Source organism: Coturnix japonica, chromosome 1 (assembly GCF_001577835.2).
Source record: "Coturnix japonica isolate 7356 chromosome 1, Coturnix japonica 2.1, whole genome shotgun sequence".
In the NCBI taxonomy this organism is placed as follows: domain Eukaryota; kingdom Metazoa; phylum Chordata; class Aves; order Galliformes; family Phasianidae; genus Coturnix; species Coturnix japonica.
In genome coordinates this window covers 17,881,555-17,902,246 of record NC_029516.1, presented here as the reverse complement: position 1 = coordinate 17,902,246, position 20,692 = coordinate 17,881,555, and the positions used below count along the sequence as shown (strand labels likewise).

The window sequence follows — 20,692 nt, the reverse complement described above, 5'->3', positions numbered from 1 at the left end:
TTTTGTAGCTTATTTTCTCTTCCACTTTGGAGAAAAAGTAATACATACACTTTTTATGAAAATGTGTGACATAGGTCATTTTTAGTGAGTAAAGCTATCATTAATAATGAGAAGTAAGGTGAAGAAGCATAGGAAGGTACTGAACACTGGTGGGTTCACTAAGCTGAGGCCATACCCAGGAATCATTGCTGCCTCCAAGGATAACTGCATGATCAGGAGAGTCAAGTGAAACAATGCTGCTGTTGTAAAGCTGGTGAAATCCTTCCTCTTTGGAACCACTTCTTTTGGACCTCTGCCATCTCTAATTGGACCTGTGCTAACTTTAGCAACTACTGATTTGCAAGATAAAGTTGAACTAGATGAATAGTCCTTAGTTGTTTTTTTTAAGACTTCTTCTCCTCAAATTGAGTTAACTGCACAAAAATGAAGTAGACTAGAGAATGACTTTTAAAGTAATTATTATTTTAAAAAATATTTTATATGATTTATTCTTCCTTAGAATTTCCATTTTCATTCCTTTTTCAATTATCTCAAATTGCAGATCTTTCAACAGAAATGCCCATTATATGTATTTTCCTTAGGGTTTTTCAACATAGGGGAAGATTGCTTTGGCTTTTGCTACTCATGGCAATACATGCAGAGAATCTGACATGAATTTTTTGACATGGATTAAGACTTTCAGATGGCATTGAAGTATAAATTGCTCTTTACAAAATAAGTCATCTCCCTCTGAGAGCTCCAAGTGTACAACAGCACAAAGGTTTTCATCTACATATGCTAAAACAACTTTCCCTCCTCTGCTATGGTTAGTGTGTTTCTGTAACTCAAGCAAGCACAATTAGTGCTAGTCAGATAACTTTATCATGAGCTCTATAATGGAAGCGTTTCCTTAACTGATAATATGGCACCAAGGAAGAATGCAGATCTCTCAGGATTGCCATGTGAGACTACTTTACTGCTGCTTCTAGCATGGCCTGAGGGATCATTTGCATGACCTTATCTCCTTACACAACAACATAACAAGCTAAGGCTAGAATAAAAACAAAATCAACATAATTTTTTTTTTTCTTACCAGGAAGAACTGTAACTGGAGGTACTCCTAAGTTTATTTCAGTTTCAAATTCTTTTGTGTCTATGGACAAGAGGTAGAAACACCATATTTGTGGAAGCTGCAACAAACAGAAGCATGTTCCTGTATTTTTCTCAATCGCTTTGATGTCTGTCTCCAACCTGATATGTGACTTACAAAGTCTTGAAACTTTTATAGGAAATTATTGTCAAGTTTTCTTTCTTATTCTAAGCTTTGGTATGATTTTGTGATCCACACTGGCAGAGATGGGAAAGGATTAGCATTCTCATTTTTAAGAATTTCCTCTTTTCTACACCCCAAAATTTAGGACAGTGTCTGTAGATCTTTCACACATTCTGTAATCCAGCTGATAGTTCATTTTCTGTAGTTCTAGGTTATTAAATGCAGGCCAAATGGAGATTGTGAGACAGCATTAAATATCTGCTAACACAGTATGAGAAACCTGAATGTTGAGTGTCATGATGCCCCATGGAAGTTAGAAGTTAAGCACAAGTATAATCTGAACTCCACTCTCTGGAGCCCACACCTGGGGTTAGGAGCCTCCTCACTTGAGTTAGGAACCAGAGTTTGGTGTTCTCTTTTCAGAGCAGCTTTTGAGTTCCACTGTTGCAGAATTTCAGGTTTTCTTTCTGTTTTGTTTTCCTGGTGAAAATGGAAATGGCCTTTGAAGTAAGAAACAGATCTTATATTTGAATGTTAAAAGAACTCCATCTTAAAAATTACTCTCTCTCTTCCCTATTCTCTCAAACATTTTTTCATTTCCATACAGTATCATTGCTTTAATTGGAGACCTGGGAAACTCTTGTTTAATGGGAAAGCGTTGCAAAAAGAAAACTTGTGTAAGGCTAGAACTTCAGGCTATGGAAGGTGTTGAACTTGTCTGCCTCTTGAGGTCAGGATTTGAATAGCCACAGTGTAACCTCATTGCACTCTACAACTTCCTGAAGGGAGGTTGTGATGAGGAGGGACGTGGCCTCTACTCCCAGGCAATAAACAGGACCCAAGGAAATGGCCACAAGTTGTATCAGATGAGTTTTAGACTGGGTATAGGAAGGAACTTTTTCTCTCAGAGAGTGGTCAGGCACTGGAATGGCTGCCCAGGGAGGTGGTGAAGTCGCCATCCTTGGCAGTGTTCAAGAGGTGTCTGGACAGGGATCTAGGATATATTATTTAGTGTTTTTTCTGTAGGTATGATACAGGAGGACAGTTAGACCAGATGATCTTGTAGGTCCTTTGCAACCTTTTGATTCTATGTTTCTGTCACTTCTCAGTGCTGTTTGTGCTGCTCTAAACTTTTCCTGTAGACTCTTTTGGACTACAGGGATCATTATGCCATTCAAATCTTAAAGTACTTGACACCAGTGGATGTCTAAAGAGGTTGCAGAACCTACATCCTTGAGTTTTTCAAGAAATGGGAAAATTTTTGTCTGCCTTGGTCTGGTATTGGTCATAGTACTGCTTTTAGCAGGAGGTTGGACTTGGTGACCTACAAAGACTCCTGCCCAAAATTTCCTTGATTCCATTTTATCTTCCTATGTTTGCGAAATCCAGTTATTCACTGAAATAGGCATTAATGCTGTGTTAGATTGTTCCTGTCTTGTTGTTCGACTAGAAGTGCTGATTTGGTAGATTAGTTGTGCTTTCAAGTAGCTGAGTGGTCTGAAATTTTTGACACTCTGTGCATGGGATGGTGCTGATTTACACCAGCTGAGAGTTTGGCATTCAAAGTGCATTGTAATTTTACTTTGCCTATTGTATGCAATTCTGTTTTGTTAACAACTTGTTTTAATGTTTTAGGAAACATGACATTAAAATGATTGACTTTATTTATTTATTTATGTTTTTTATTTCTAAAAACAAAAACAAAACAAAACAACAACAACAACAACAACAAAAAACAAACAAAAAAAACCCACCACCACCACCAACAAAAACCAAAAAACCCATGCTAGAGCATGCTGTTGCTCGAAGCAAATTCCGTTTCCAGTCCTGGAGCTGAAGCTCACAATAGATCAGGCAGCCTTTATTTCAGACTGTCAGCTCCTTTTGGTCCAGTAATTTTAAAAGCAAGTGTTTTCTTTGTAAGTCTTTTTGTATCATAGGATTATTTTTATATACAGTTCACTTAAGCAAAGTACAAGTTGGGTATATTCCTCCCAGTTGTAAGACCTCAATAAATGGATGTTTTGATTGGACATTCAGTTGTAGGATGAATGCATACCTCTGCAAAGAGTTCCCAGAGATACAATTACTGTGCTGCTCAATTCTTTCACTTGTTCTGTCCTGCAAAAGGAAACAGATAAAGGTCAGTGGAAGTTATGTGCCAGTTGCCATCCATGTGGCATATATAGGAATGGGATTCTTCTGCATCGGTACAATGCTTGAGGAAGCATATGCTATCTTGAAGACACAAATTTCTGTTGTACCTGAACAGTAGCAAGTAAACAAAAATCTGAGAGTCCTGAAGAACTTGTGTTAGTCATATACACTATCAAAATACTCCTAGTCTGTAATGGAAACACTGACTTTCAGTTTTGACAAACACCAGGTTATGAAGGACAGGGTCATACGTTTGCATCAGTGAAGCTTTACTGAGAATTATCCAGTAATCTTCAGTAAACCCAGTATCTTTTTTCCTGTTTGTTCATTGCACAGGGAAATATATCAGTGTGGCATTAGCACAGGCAAGAAGTTGTATTTTTTCAACAACTCTTACCAAAAAGTGCGTGTGGCCTCATTAGCCCTGGTCCTGATAATATGCTACTTCTCAGCTGTGCTTATCCTCTCAGTTTCTACACTACACTAATGTGATAAGTTTGTTCAGTTTGGAATACATGTAAAGAGAATAATTTCTGCTCAGAGCTGGATATTCTTGACTCAGAAATTCTTTGTTTTCAGCATTCTATAATAAAATCAGTCAATTAAGTGCTCTTGTAGAAATAGTAGTGCAAAGTAGTCCAAAACAATGTTTTGCTCTAAGTTCTAATGCTCTAATTTCTTTTCTGCTCAGACATCAGTCCAATTGTTTTCTTCTGTGATTGCATAGCTGCTCCCATTATATGCTATTCATGTGTATCTGATTACCACACTGTCAGTACAAGCTGAAGAACAACCTTGTGGTTTGCCTGAAAGATAGTTTTACCTTGGCAATGAAAGTAATTGCAGATGACATCCAAACAAACACAGATGCTCCTTTTGAGAAAAGGTCTCTTGGGGACAATGCATCAGTAGAACTAACCAAATCCACAGCAGTTCTAAATGTTCATATTATGTGTATTAATTGTTATAATTTCTCTAGATCTCAGTAAATATTATAATTGATTCAATTGCTAAGTGCGTTCTGTGGGTAAATTATTTTTCATTTTCACTCATTAAGTGAACATACTCTTTTGCATAAGTATGTGGCCGAGATGTAATTAAGATTTTTTTAGTGGCACAGGAATAATTACAGTATGCTTTCTCTTACTATAAAGGATTCTGTTTCCTACTTTTCGTAAGATAAATACAGGGGTGATCTTCATACCTGTCTTAAAATGAAATAAAAAAGTGTGAGAAAAATTTCCTGAGGTTTCAGTTCTCACCGTCATGAAGGATATGTAAAATCTGAAGTTATTATCTCATGCATGTATGAAAACAGCTCTGGGAAAAGCTACAGTACATGCAGTTGTTTCTATCTACAAAGTTTTCCCTAGATGATTTGGATATGAACATTTTTATAAGAAATTATTGTAATGTGTTGAAAGTCTAAGATCATGAGACAGCACTTAATTTTCTCTTTCCATACAGCAGCTGTTTACCCCTCAAAGACATTTTTTTCCTCGTGAAAGTGACTGAAATGACATTAGCATTTTCAGGTTTTTCAGTAGAGACCTTGACAAATCAGTTAGAACTTTTAAGCGTCCAGTATCCATAGGCTCTTTTCTCTGCAGAGTGAATGGTATAAGCTGATGGAGAAGGGAAAGTGGATTGCTGGCGGTGGATTGCTTACATGGGAAGGGGTAAATAGATCCCTATCTGTGTTGCAGGATAGCCACCAATATGATGTCACTGAGACAAAGAATATTACCACTTTACAAGGCATCAAATAAACCCTTGTGGAAAACTCTTTTCAGAACTGTGCATGGCTCTGCTCACGTCATTAGGAATAGAGTAGAGTAGAGTAGAATAGAATGGAATAGAATAGAATAGAATAGAATAGAACAGAATAGAATAGAATAGAATAATTCTTCAATGGTCATCTATTCCAACTGTTTGATTTCAGGGAAGATGTGTTAACACACATGAAAAGAAGGAAAAGCTATTTTATTTGAGGAGGATAAAAGAGCTTGCCTCTCATAGCCTCACAAAATAAAATCTGAGAAAAGTTAAATTACTGGCTGCAGATAAATGGAAAGTAAATTCCAGGGTGGAAAGCATCTATTTAAGTGAAAAGCTGACAAACACAATCAGAAATCAATACAAACAAACCATTATTGTATTTGCCTTAGAAAAAAAAAGTTTTGTTGCTGAGCAGAGCAACCTCTCTTGAATGAAAAACTTGTCTGGATTCATCAGACTCGTGAGCTTTTTGGTTACAAACTGAGCACCAGTTTTTGCAAGACCCTGTGCAGTAAGACTACATACAGCTTCATGTTTGCTTTTTATGGTGATTAAAGAATAGAAATTACTGGACTAGAGGGAAATTTCATAAGATGGTCATGTTCCTTCTTCTCTCTGATAGTCGGTCTTTAGGTAGGAGTGTAGGTAATAGTTTTGCCACTGAGAATCTCTCAAAAGATTTACTTTACTTTCCCTAACATTAATGTAGACATCTTGGAAGATTGAATATTGAATGTCTGACAGCCTGGCCCAAATTATGATCAAAATACATTTAAAAGCATTCTCAGGCATTTCACTACTCTTTTTGGAATTGTGGAAGAGCTGTCATGAGGTGTTCTGTGAACCAGGTATAGCAGAGATAGGGAACAGACTAGGAAACAAAATTTATCTCAGACTCTTCCCTGTGTTGACTGGACATTCAGGGAAGAATTTCTACAGTTCTGCTTTTGCTTCAGTGCCTGGAAGTATAAAAGGAAGTGGGAAATAGATTTCATCTTTGTTTCTTTTCCTCACCAATTTTATTTCATGAAATAACTCCTTAAGCCCTCAAATCCAAATCTTTCTCTGCCAGTCTTACTTTCTGCTCTACAATCTTTAAGAGCATAATGTGCTATTACAGTTGAATTAATTGAGAAGTTGCTGGGCTAGCTAAAAAGTTGGCACCACACCTCCTATTCAGAATGATGCATATTGGTGGTGTCTGTTCAGATAACCTCTAGCTACAGTTGAGTAATGCCACAAGTGGGGAAAACCCTAGAGAAATAGGAAAATCCCTAACTGTTTGTGCATTGTGTAAGTGTATATTGCTTAGGATCTTTGCCAAAGCAGATATGAATCAGAGATGTTCTCTGTATTGCACTAAATTGTACCATCATGTTTAAGATTTCATTTTTGCATAAAAGACACCCACAGCATTTGTGAAAGGAGAAGAAAATTTCCATTTTTTAAAAAATTTATTTTTGTTGCATTCATCACTGAAAATTCCTGAAAACAAAAGATATAGAAAGTGGGAAGGGAACTTGGTTCATTTATTTGAGTTCTTCTTTCAGACAAATGGTCTCTCTCTTGACTATTTTGCAAAATGATTATAAAAGAGGGGAAAAAAAGCAACAAAACCCTATGGCATTGTGCAATAAAAATAATCACTTATTAAAAAAAGAATTGAACTGTGACTGAGTTCTTGGTTTAACTGGCAAGTGTTTGAGCAAATGCTTGATTATTTATGTAAACCTTCCAAACAACTCCTCATTCAGAACAAATCTAAACACCCATGAACCACAAAATATCTCCTTACCAGAACAAAAGTCACTACTGGATATATTACTTTTTCCCCATGGAGTACATGAGTAAATAGATACAAGATGTTACTAAAAAGTGATTGGAGACCAGGGTTCATATAAAAAGTGAAAAATAGAGTTCATTGGGACAGAAGATGTATTTCTGCATCATACTGCAGCCCCTGAGAAGTTGGTGGTTTGTTTTCTCACTTGTAACTTAATTTATTTACCTACAATTTGCATTTTTCAGGTGTCAGAACAGAAGATCTTAAACTTTGGATGTTGAGTATAGTCTAGATGCTTTGAGTTTTTTCATTTTTTTTTTTGTTTAGTTCAGTGAAAATAGTTTTTTATTCAATGAATTTTTGTAGTGCGATTGTAAGGAGAAGATAGTAGACAACTAGTTTCTTCTGAGAATTTTTCACTTGCAGTTGGGATCTCTCTCAAACCACTTGACTAGAACATTTTCAGTAGTTTGGCTGCAAAATGGGAAGTTAAATATACAAAGATAACTTACTAAATTGTCAGCCTCACTAGAGAATTCCTTCCAGTGAGCAGTAGCTCATCAATTTGCTGATCCAACAGTTAGATTTTCTTTCCACAAAGCTTGCTCACTCAATGAATTTTTTGCAGTTTGTTTATTTGCTTGTTCCATTTCGTAAGGCCATCAAGAACATCAAGCAAAAGAGGCTGAATTCACAGAATCACAGAACCACCACGGTTGGAAAAGACCTACAAGATCACTCAGTCCAATCATCCACCCATCACCAATAGTTCTCACTAAACCATGTCCCTCAGCAGGACATCCAAACGTTCCTTGAATGCCTCCAGGTTCAGTGACTCCACCACCTCCCTGGGCAGCCCATTCCACTGCCTGACCACTCTTTCAGAGAAGTAGTATTTCCTAACGTCCAGCCTGGTGCAGCTTGAAGCTATTCCTTCTAGTCCTACCACCAGTTACACGAAAGAAGAGGCCAACCTCCAGCTCACTACAAGCTCCCTTCAGGTAGTTATAGAGAGCAATAAGGCATCCCCTGAGCCTCCTCTTCTCCAGGCTGAACAATCCCATCTCCTTCAGCCTCATAAGGCCCCAGACCCCTCACCAGCTTTGTTGCACTTCTTTGAACACACTCCAGGGCCTCAATGTCTTTCCTGCAGTGAGGGGCCCAAAATGGGACAAGGTGCGGCCTCACCAGAGCTGCCTCACCAGGGGGACAGTCACTTCTCTGTCCTTCTGTGTACTCCTGCAGGGTCTGATTAGAAATTAACTCAAAATCAGGGCTTTGAAACTGAAGTTAAAATTCCAGTGGAGTTTTGTATGAGTTAGCATGTTCCACTTCTATTAGATTGGTGTTACATGAAGTGAGAAAGCTATACTTTTCTTTCTGTTGATAAATACGCATTGTGAAAATCAGTGAACTACAAACTAAGTCTTTCTTCAGAAATTGGAAGTGACAAATATATCAGTGAACACACTGCAGCAGAAATAAGGTTACATCAGTTACAATTTTACTCCTTTGGGGAATCTGAGGTATTTATGAAATCATTGAAATGGAAGCTCCCCACTTTTAGAATAGTTAACTAAAGATTGATTTCGTTGGGGGTCCTGATGGATGGAAAGCTGGACATGAGCTTCCTCACTTGGTGCCATCTGTAAACTTATTGAGGGTGCACTCAATTTCTTCATCCAAATCATTAGTAAAGATATAAAACAGGACTGGCCCCAACACTTACCTCGCTGGGGCACACCACTTGTGCTAAGTCACCAGCTGGATTTAACTCTATTCACCACTGCTCTCTAGGCCTGGACCTCCAGCCAGTTCTTAACCCAGCCAAGTTTGTACCTGTTCAAGCCATTGGCTTCCAGCTTCTCCAGGAGAATACTGTGGGAGACTGTGTCAAAGGCTTTGCTGAAGTGTAGATAGACTACTAAAACAGCCTTCCCCTCATCTACCAGGAGGGTCACTCAGTTATGCAGGGAGATTGAGTTGGTTAAGCAGGACCTGCCTTTTGTAAACCAGGTTCTCTAGGCCTGATTCCTTGGTTGTCTTGTACATGCCTTGTGATCTCACTCAAGGTGATCTGTTCCATAGTCTTCCCTGACATCGAGGTCAGGCTGACATTACAGTCCTTCTTTCTTGTAAATGGCAGCCACATCGGCAAGTCTCCAGTCCTTTGGGACCTCTCCAGTTGACCAGGAAATATTATAGATGGTGGAAAGTGGCTCGGCAGTCACCTCCGACAGCTCCCTCAGCACCCTTGGGTGGATTCCTTCCAGCCCCATGGACTTGTGATGGCCCAGGCGGATTAGTAGGTCTCTGTTTCCATCTGAATTGTGGGGAAGTCTATTCTGCTCCCCATCCAAGACTTCCAGGCCAGGGGTTAGAGTACCCTGAGGATAACTGGTCTGACTTTTAAAGACAGATGTAAAGATGGCACTGAGAACCTCAGCCTTTTCCTTATTCCCATTTGATCACGTTCCCTGATGCATCTAATAAAGGATAGAGATTCTCCTTACCCTCCTCTTAACTGTTAATATATTTATAAAAAAAGTTTTTTGTTCTCTTTTACTACAGTGGCCAAATGTAGCCATGAAGGACAGAAACACTTCTCAGCTACTCTGGGGTAAGACCATACATGTGTAGAACTACCACAGGGCTGTCATTTCACACTTTCAGAAATAAGATTTTACAGCTGTGTTTATGAGGTGGACAGAGAAACCTGTGGGTGACAGCCACATAGAAAACCAAGTAATAGTTCTTTTATGATGTGCTAGTACTCTCCCAGGCTGCCGACTCTATTTGTGTACAACTTGAGAACTTCCAAATGTCTGCTGAGAGACTTTTTCTGGCTCTAAATCTCACAGATTGTTGGCTTACTGACAGGATCCTGAAATGCTTTAAAAGGACAAACAGCTGCCAGTCCATGTGAGGGTAGAGGAGACAAGGTGATGTCTGCTTCTTTTGCAGTTGTGACAAAAGCATCTCTGTGAATAATGCACTGATTTTAAAAGGAAGAGGAGGGGAATGTACTTTACAACATACACCAGAAAGGATCACTAGTAGAAGTGTTATATCAGAAGCTTGAATGCCAGAGCAGCAGGAAAGTACAGTTTTTGGTTTAGTAATAGCCCGTATTTAGAAAATGATGCATAGTATTCAAAATAATATTTGTTATTTTTATATTCTACAGAATAGTGGTGTGTGGTTGAGTGTTTATTTTACTTGGAAAATGCGTGCAGCCTGTCTGAAAAACATCTGGAAACCTGCTCAAATCTCAATGTCAGGTTCACTTTGCCTCTTGTAAAAAAACTTACTCACTTGACATAGTGAGTATTGTGCTTGAATAATTTCAGTTTCAGGATTATGAGCCAAATAGTTCTCAGAAATAAAATGGCAAGTCCTATTCCTCAACTTCATTTGCAGTTGATTGTAATACGTCCTGTTGACCTGATGTGACCTTCTAAAACTCATCTAATATTCAAGTGTTACAAATATCTTGCATTAAAAAAATCACTTGGTTTCTTTGCCCAATTTATTTATTTATACCTGAATCAATAAACTATTGGTAATTTATTTTTATTTTTTTTATGATTATTATTTTTTATTTTTTTTATTGGGTGACATCTGATTGGGGTCTTTATTTGTTAGAACCTTAGACTTGTAGCAATTACAATTCAGTAGAAAATACATGAAAATATAGATAACACTGATTTTGTGTCCATAAAGTTATCTGGCCATCGTAGGAAGTAGTAATGTACATTTTTACTGTATTTGAAAAACTGTTTTGATTTCAAAATTGATTTGTGTTATGAGCTGTGAATGTGCTTACTTTTTAAACCTATAATAATATATATATTTTTTCTGTTTTCAGGGGATTCATTGTAAAAGCAAACCTTCCAGTGAGTATACATCATTTGCTTTTTACTGCATTTATTTTTGGAAAATAAAGATAATTTGTTGCAGATAATAGATGCACTTTCTTGGTCACTTCAGTTCATTGTGTCATAGAATCATAGAATCATAGAATCATAGAATCATAGAATGGCTTTGGTTGAAAGCAACCTTAAATACTATATAATTCCAACTCCCCTGCCATGAGCAAGGTTGCCTACCTCTGGATCAGTCTGATCAGTACCTCAGGAGTGGGACATCTACAACTTCTCTGGGCAGCCTGTTCCACTTTCTACAACCCTATGAGTAATGAATTTCTTCCGAACATCAAACCTAAATCTGCCCTCTTTCAATGTGAATCGAAGTTTCTCTGTACAAAACATAGGAAATTAGTAGGCTGAAGTAAATAATAGGTTAATTATTGCGCATTACTGATTAACAATTTTCTTAATCATAGATAGTCATTGGGAGAATTTGCTTTGACATTTCACTCACACGTTTACATTGCTTTTGCTTATTATTTTTGGTACAGTAACAATATAGGCTCTTGAATTTCCTAAACTGTGAAGCTTCCGTCAGTCACTTCTCCAATGTGTATACTTGCTTGACAAGGAAGTATGACGCAACTGCCTTGCAGGCTGTCCCCTTTCAGAGGACAGTTATACCTGAAGGCTCAGCTCTGAGTGCTGTTTGTCTTCAGCAAGTTTGTCATTGCAGAATACCCATGGACAGAGAGAAGCTTTGTTAGTGAACCACAAGCATGAGAGGTTCTGGTGCTATGGGGTAGGGCAGTGAGCTGGGTGACAGTTGTCCTGATTCTTATTCTGAAAGCGTGATGTTTACTGGACACATAATATTGAGGTGTAGAGAAAGAACATGGCTTTGGGGGGAATGCAATTCGAAATTGCGCTTGAAAAAGCCATTAGATGTAAAGATGTTGAACCATCAGTGACTGGATCAGGGCTGTGAATGAGCCTTATTTGAGTTAGACAGCTGACCTGCAAGTTGCATAACCTGCACAGAAGGAGTCTTTCAGAATAAGAGAGAAACTGGAATATTGAACTTTGCCAAGCTGTGAAGCATGCCTTCACGCCTTTGGGTAGCACAGGCTGAGAAAACCAAACCCTGCAACTCTGGCCTCTAAGGGAAGGACACCTGCAATACTGTTGATTATGAGCTAAAATAATTGCTAGGTATTACACAAATGCAAATCTAGATAGTGGAGACACTACTGGTAACAGAAGGGGGTGATTCATTCTAAGGACAAAATGAATTATGTGCTGGGAGGAATGCAAGAGAGGTTCTTCCTCTCCTTTGCACACCAAAGGTATCACCTAATGATGTATGTGAGCTTCAACTAGTTGTATAACTGTGAGCTAGGTATAGTCTCTGGGCCTGAAGAGCGTGTAAACTGAAGATAATTATCTTGAATACAGTGTACATCAAGCAGAGCTGGCTGTAGGTTTCCATTGCTGCCTGAAAATGGCTTATCAGCTGTCTTTATTATGAGCAACACGTAGGATGACTCAGCCTTACCAGCATGATGAAAAAACATTTTTTTCAGTCTTCATCCTAGTTGTCTTGTGCAACACTGGGTGTATACTTATTTCCATACTTCCTTCTCAATAGTCATACTTTGTATTAATTATTTTTGAGGTAAACTTACCTCAAAAGACCTTTAATGTGTAATACTGTGTAGTAGTCATTGCTGCACCAAAAAGATGACTGTATTCTGCAGAATTTACAGGTATCACCTCTGTAGTGTTTGGCAGTTGAGTTTTGTTTCTGTCTTCTCCATCCCCTTCCTACAAACTATTAGTAGTACATTAAGGCTACTGCAGTATTTAAAATTAACTGTGCTTTATCATGATTCTTTAATTTTAAAATCACTTCTAAAATATATTTGACATAGTGTAAGATCATGCAATTAATTAGTCTTGCAAGTCTGAAATACTGCCTGAACATACAACTGTGGAACTCTTCTTAGTGTACTCTGCATTGAAATCTATAATAGCTGTGTAATGTATCTGTATGATATCTCTATAATATGTCTGTAAAAGAGAAAACTGAATTGTAATCAATTTCATGACTGGTTCAAGTACTTTTAAGTTGCAGATTTTGATATTTGTTAACATAAATGCATCATCTTGTTATCTTAGGTGAGTTACCTAGTCTGTTTATGAAGGCTCCTGAATCATCATAATACGCAGATGCAGTAGATACTGTGGTAAATCATATGTAAATCAGTTTGAAATGTTACTGCAATTCATAGTTGTGGAATGATGCCCCAGTGAAGCAATTTCAGTGCACTGTAGATAAGCTAACAGATTTATCTCTGTTTGTATCCTAAGTAGCTGAGATTCTTACAATTCTTGTAGGGAAGAAATAACAAAACAAACAAACAAACAAAAACAGTTAGGAGTTTCTTCTGGGAGTTGCCCTGGGCCTATTCTTAATAGGTTTTCTCTGCAATTTTTTTTCCTGTTCTCCAATTTCATCTCCTTGCCTCGGGCTTCAAATTATCCGTCTAATCATTTCCATTGCAAATTTATTGCTCAGCTCTTACTTCTATTATCCAAGGATACAAAAGGTGTGTTTTGCTGTCGTGACAGTTCTAGGTTGATTGCTGCATCAACAGATAGATAAAAAAATAATCTGCTGTGGTTAAGCTGATGGCAAAAGTACAAGGAAAGTGTCTACATGCTAAATAACAAGTCTTGGCCTCTTTATGTCTCAGTTTATATCTGTCCATAATTAAGGATTCTTTTATTACAGTAACAATCTTTCTCTCACGTAGGGCTAATTGCAGTTATAATTCACAAACATAAAGTTTAGGCAAGATTTACTCAGAATATGGTTTGTGTAGCCGGATGTACCTTCATGTGTTATGGGGTGTAGATCAAACTACTTTGGAAAGAGGTGTGTGTCCCAGAGAAAGCTATTTAAGGAGGTTTAAAATGTGATAAGGGAAGAGTTTACAGAAGAATTAGTCAGAAGTGAGTCTCCTTTTGTGATTACTGAAATGTCTGTGATGATTTATGGCAAGGAATTTCTTTTGTGTAAGCTTTTTGCTTGTATCATGCATTCATTGAGATTCAAGCTAGTATTTTCATGCATGATATGATCCATTTAAATTATTCTTGATAAGTTTTGTGGCATCTTTCGCAATTCACAAAATTAATGTGAAAAATTCCTAAAATTAATGGAAAAAAATCCAAATTGAAAGAGTATTTTCACTTTATCCAGTGTATTACTTGCTTTTTTTTTTCAGTTTGAATGCAAAACCCATGACCCTGCTTACTGATGCAGTAGTTCTAAAACTGTACTGAGGCAGTGTTGGTAGTGCACCTAGGTATGATCTGGGTTTCTCCTTAGAGAGGCAGAGCTTCTGACATCTGGTAATTCAATACCTCAAGCAGTAATAACTAAGGATAAAATTCAATTGGCTCAAAACAATCTCCCCTAAAAGTATATAGGATAAAATAACATGGTCAAGTTTGCTCAGATTCACTTTGCCAAGAAGTATGACATTTCCCTTGAATCATTTCTACAGACATAAAGGCAGGCAAGATAAGGCCTTGATCGAGAAATTTACACTGACAACTGGGGAACTAAATGAAATAATTTATTGGCTTATTTCATTTTCTTATGAAAATAATATAGGCTGGTTATTTAGGGCAGGTGCGCATAACTGTATGTCATTCAGTATATTTAATGTAGGTAAATCGGGCAGCCCTGATCTGAAATAGGTGGTCCTGGTGGCCAGAGAAGTCCAAGAAAATATGTTTTGAACAAAGATCTGGAAAAAAATAGTTATTACATTTTTAGTACATTAGTAATAATAATTATTATCAAGTAGTTCTGCAATACAATTAACTGGGTGGATAGACTGCGTGTTGTAGAATAACTCTCCATCCTGAGACACCTTCAGGATTACTACACAACACATTCTTGGAAGATGGAATACAGCGTTCACATCTGGCTGCTATGCAAAGTACTTCTTAAATTTGCTTAGTTGAAACACGTTTAAAAATGCTAGAAAAGTCCTTGTACTCTTCTTATGGCCTCATTTTGTGTATTTTGAATGATCGGTGCTTGTTCTTTGTTTTGCTTCTCTCACTTGTTGGTATTACCTTGGATAACTGAGGGTTGGCGTAACTGTCAGTTGAGGTAAAGTGTCCTTGTTTCCTTACTTTTCACTTAGTTGAGGTCAGAATAACATGTTACCTCCACAGTGTGCTCAATGGCAAGAAAACCACAGGCTAACAGAGTGAAGATACAGATGTTTAGTATTTTCTGATTTGTGATATCCCCTGATTACAAGTGTGAGGGCGCTTTAAGGCCTGACAGAGTCAAGCCAAAGTACAACATTTATATCAGCTTGTCTTCATGTTCTGCATATATCAGAATTTGATCCCTGACAATAGGCTCCTTCTTGAAATGGGAAGTGCTAGAAACTACTCTTGTACAGGTTATTATTCTTTCAGTCATTACACTTAGAGAACTTTCTTCACAACTGAAGGAGTAAACAAGAATATGCTTTGCCTTCCATCTTATCTTTCCTCTAGTAGAACAGTGGATGCATCTTCCATGTGAGTCAATGAGAATCCATGCCTTGACAATAATTATTGTCTAGACACTGAAGGTTGCACACTTTTCTAATAATTTAAGGTATGATTGCTAGAATGTGAGGAAATTGTCCCAAGCCATGGGAGAGGAAAGACCATGGCAGGTCAGGTTCACGGTTGGTCTTGATGATCTCAAAGGTCAACCAAGACAATTCTATGATTCCATGCTATTCTGTATTTTTACTGCAAGCACAGTATCATGCCATTGCACTTACATACTCAGCTTTTCCCCTTAATAGCTGGATGCCTTCCAAGAGCATGTTTAACAGTATGACTAACAAGAGTCAAAAGGTTGAAAAGGAGAATGAGCTGTGAAGTACTTTGTTTTACTTGAATGTTTTGAACTTTCATGCTGAAGTTGGGAGGATAATAAATATTTCAAAGAAACTACTAGCATGTATTTGCAGATAAAATGAGGTGTGTTTTTCCCTGCTTTCCCCAGGGAGGTGGTTCAATCGCTGTCCCTGAATGTGTTTAAGAGCCGTTTGGATGTGGTGCTCAGGGACATGATTTAGCAGAGGATTGTTAAAGTTAGGGTACTATGGTTAGGCTGTGGTTGGACTTGATGATCTTCAAGGTCTTTTCCAACCTGGGTAATTCTATGATTCTATGATTCATTGTAAACCACAAAACCAAGGGACAAAACCCAATTCCCTGGCTATTCATTTTGGAAGTCTCTTAAACTCTGGTTTATGAGACTACAAACAATGCACTGGAGATAGAGAAGCCTCAGGCAGGCACTGGGAATTACATCCACTGTACCAACATAAACTCATAACTGAATGACCAACTTTTTTGTTGAGCAGATTGGGAAGTAGAAAGAGATGAAATATGGCTAATGGTGAGACATGGGGCTTTAAGTCTGGTTCTTCTTTTACGTTAGTTTACAGAATGCTGATGTGCAAACCCATGGCCAAAGGATTTGAGGCAGAACTAAATTGGCATAAGAAAATAAGACTAGACATGGTAGTTCTATTTAGAGGCTTCTGTTTACACCTTGAAGAAAGCCTGGGTAATAGATTGTTTTGTTTTATTTTTGTTTTTCATTTCTTAATGGAAAGAAATCTTGTAGGTGTTTTTTTTTTTTTGGTTTTTTTTTTCTTTTTTTTTTTTCATCACTATGAATGCAATGGTGCCCTCTTGTGTGAAAATTATATTTAACATCAGCTGAGACTATCAGCCAATGACTCCTAAAAGTGAAATAATACCTGTGACAGCACTCACAACATGCAGGCAAATTTTTTTGAAGAAAAAAAAATAAAAATCTCATATGATTAGTCTAGCCATGATTGGAAAGATGCAATTGCTTAGAATGCTGTTTGTCTAGCTGCACTCTGCTAAACATAACTGTTAGAAATACAATTTTCTTTTTGGAATTCATACTTTCCTAAGCCAGGAAATTTATCATCAAACCCCATCTGTAATGTAGTTCTTTCCCACTGCATTGCTGTTGAAATCAATCAGCCATGAGCTTGCTGTGGTCACATGAGTATCTTAGATACAGTACTAGTGTTACTGGTGATTTCCCACTGACTTCTGAAGAGCTGGAGTTTCATCTTTGGTGCTTCTTTCCCCAGAAATAACCTGTGCACACTGATTTCTCTTTGTGTTTTATGTTTGCAGGTGGCATTTTTAACAGCTTCTGCCACAGTGCTCCTGCATCTTTGTCTTCTATGGTACTGAAGAGCATGAAGATCTCAACAGTTATTAAATGTGTCCAAGGAAGCCCATGCTCTCTTCATTTAAACATTAAAGGATCTCTGAGTCTGGATGGTAGGAAGTGGATTTGCTACTGAATCATTTCTGTTTACTTCTTAGTATTTTTCTGCCAGTTTTTGTTCCAAAGCGTAATGCTTGCGTCCAAGCTGTTTTCGTATGGTTGTGTTAGATTTTTTAATGGAACTTTTAAACTACAAACTGGGATAAAGCCCTGGAATTTCTCAAAGGAATGAGAAGTGAGTTTTTTACCTCCAACATATTACAGTTTCCTCTACCAATGCCCCTACAGTACTGCTGTGCTTTTCTTCTTGCTCTCTTACATGTGAGTATTTACATGCACACATAAAGATACCATCTCCCCTGGCAACACGGGCATGAGTGACTGCACCAACAGAACAAACTGTATTTTGTTCTGAATTTACAATTCTAAACCAAAATAAAATGCAGGCACTCAGTTTTTATGGGGCATAGTTTATTTTTACCAACATCCTGCCATTCATGCAGTTTGTGTGTTATTGTTTAGATATTTCCTGGTGCACTCCACTCATTGTGTGATTTGTGCTTAATCATTTGCATGACAGTTTGCATAATTAAAGCCTTAATTTGTAGCAATCTGTATTTAATCCATGGAGGCTTCTCCGTTATACATGTTGTCCCCTTTTTTTAACAGAGGTAAAATACATGTACTTTTCACTTGGAAAGCTTAGAATTTGGTATGTCTTATTTTTCTGTTAAAGATGTTCAAACCACGTTTTTGAAATGTATTCCTAACTTATTTCAGAAAATATCCGTGGTCTGGAAATATGTTCTTTTTCACTGGACACACAGCAATCTCAGTGCACAAATGTGAGATTTGCCAGGAAAAAAAGCAAGATGCTTAACGGAAAGAAGGTAGATTCATTTTTATAGAGTTGTTTTTCATTTAAATGTTTAAAAATCTTTGGAAAAACAAAGTTTTTGTATTTCTCTTTACTATCTTAATGATTTTGTGGAAAACAGCAATGAAATGCGTGCTTCAGTAGTGTCAAATGAGACTTTGAAACAAATGTCTTCTGTATGTGATTCTCCACCACTTTTATATTTCTTCCACTTTTATCAAGAGAAGATGCCTCTATAAATTCTGTTCTTCAAATTGATCTTGTTTCCTTTCTTACTGTACCCATCAAATTATGGGGAAGCTGTTGTTACTCCATTTGCTAGGAAGCACAATGTCACAGGGACCATTAAGTGCATATGCTCCCATCCCACCCACATTTATTTAGATCCAATCATGTCAATAGAATTTGCATATCTAGAAGACAGCCAAGTGCCTAAACACTTGTACACATCTGTTCTAAACTCATCATAATAATTGCAACAGCAGAGTATGATTTTCTATTAAACTAAACCCAGAAGTATTTGTTATTAAAATCTGCAGCTGGCAAAAAAGAAAGAAAGAAAGAAAGAAAGAAAGAAAGAAAGAAAGAAAGAAAGAAAGAAAGAAAGAAAGAAAGAAAGAAAGAAAGCAAGCAATCCTTGACCCACTGTTTGAAAGAGGAATTTTTGCTGTCAGCTAGTGGTGAATAACTCTTTTTAATCCCAAACAAAACATGTTACTTCATGTGCTCTGTTATATTGATTGCATATGTGAAAGCAATTTCTATTCCCAGACTGCAATTGCAGTCTACACTCAGTATCATCAGTTGATGATCAAAAATCCCTGCAGGCAATGCAGAGCTGGCGTTCAACAATTATTGGCTTTCAGAGAAAGGTGAGTTTTATAGGTGTGACTCAGCAAGTGAATTGAGGAAGATTTTCTTACTTTCAGTTTAATGAGTAGAAACATGACAAATCTTTTACCCTCCAAAGGCATTTGTGTCAAATGGAAGTTACATACATTTGAAAGTCTATCTGGAATATAGTAGTTACTGCTATTGGTGAGGGAATTACCCACTATAATTGGACCTCAACTTTTGCCTCATAAAGTGCTTTCCCAGAACCTTACTGGAATGAATAAATTTTATAGAATCACAGAATTGTAGAACAGCGTAGGTTGGAAAAGACCTCGAAGATCATCAAGTCCAACCGCAGCCTAACCATAGTACCCTAACTCTAACAACCCCCTGTTAAGTCATATCCCTGAGCACCACATCCAAATAGCTCTTAAACACATTCAGGGATGGCGATTCAACCACCTCCCTGGGGAGCCTATTCCAGTACTTAACTACCCTTTCTGTAAAGAAGTGTTACCTAATATCCAACCTAAACTTGCCCTGGCGCAACTTGAGGCCATTTCCCCTCGTCCTGTCACTTGTCACCAGTGAGACTTGCCCCACTCTCACTGTAAGCACCTTTCAGGTACTGGAAGAGGGTGATAAGGTCTAAATTTGCCAAAGTTGATGGTAAATGTTTTAACAGACATATTTTTCTATTCTGCAATTGTTTGTGCTTGCAAAATGCTTACAGCTCAGGACTTTTGGGGAGTATAAAAGACATTTTATCCTTTTTTTTTTTTTTTTTTTTCCTATTCTGTGAGTTCTGTGCTTTTACTATAATTTGATAGCTCACGGATCTTTGTTTTTCTGGACGTAAAGTTGACGGCAAGCTCCTAGATTAGGAGTAATGATGCTCTTTGAAATCCTTCAATTAAACGGCATATGCTTCCTTTATATTTTTAATGTTACAGTGTATCAAAATGCTTAATGCTCCTTTCAAATGTAAATCAATTTAAATCAAAATATTGCTTGCTTAACTCTCATAACTATGAGAGTTTTCATGCATTGTGGAAGTCACATACAAACTTTATTTTGTAAAATTTTAAACAGGTGCAGGTTCAATTCAATTGCTTTGAAGTCAACGTAGCACAACACATCTATGTGACCATGAAAACAGTACCAAATTACTGTGAAGTTAAGATGAGTCAGGAATACTATGTTGAAGGTAGGAATACATCTACAAACAAATGTTTTTCTAAAGACGTCTTTTCAAAGAGAAGAGCAAGACAAGACTAAACAAAACAAAGCCAAAAATTCCAAACAAAATCGAAATCTGAATGCAGACAAATTATATTTTAGGATACACTGATCAAAATGGTACTATTTTATGTCTGAAATAATATCATTCTACATTTTGGTGATTTACTTAGTGCATGTAAATGTCCGACTTGCCAAAAACAAAACAAAACAAGATCAAACAACACCAGATACCAGAGTCTGTATTTCAAAATATTTGGAAAACAACATTATGCATTTATCGCAGATTGCATTCCTGTGATTGGAATGTGATCGATCTCTGCCAGCATGCTCAGTCCTACATGTTCTCTGTGCATAAGATGGAAATTATGCTGTTTTCTGTTAGGCCCCTGTTGGTTTCAGAGCTTTTGGAAAGTTTAATAAGAAATATCTCCTTTTCACTAGCTATCTGTTCTGTCACCTATTTCTATGTAACTGAGTGAGATAAGATACCGTTTGTCCTTGTTTTGGGTGTAAATCGCCAATCATATGCATA

The 20,692-nt window shown here is 37.3% G+C and overlaps 1 protein-coding gene across 2 annotated transcripts in view; it reads left to right on the top strand.

The window, feature by feature from the left end:
* IL17REL (interleukin 17 receptor E like) overlaps positions 1-20,692 on the top strand; it is a 43,782-nt gene that overhangs the window by 7,307 nt on the left and 15,783 nt on the right. For both annotated transcript variants that reach the window (XM_015852306.2, XM_015852315.2), the window contains exons 2-5: positions 10,840-10,867; positions 17,111-17,260; positions 17,988-18,097; positions 20,011-20,125. In XM_015852306.2, the coding sequence (XP_015707792.1) occupies positions 10,840-10,867; positions 17,111-17,260; positions 17,988-18,097; positions 20,011-20,125 (403 nt within the window). The remainder of the gene's footprint in view (positions 1-10,839; positions 10,868-17,110; positions 17,261-17,987; positions 18,098-20,010; positions 20,126-20,692) is intronic.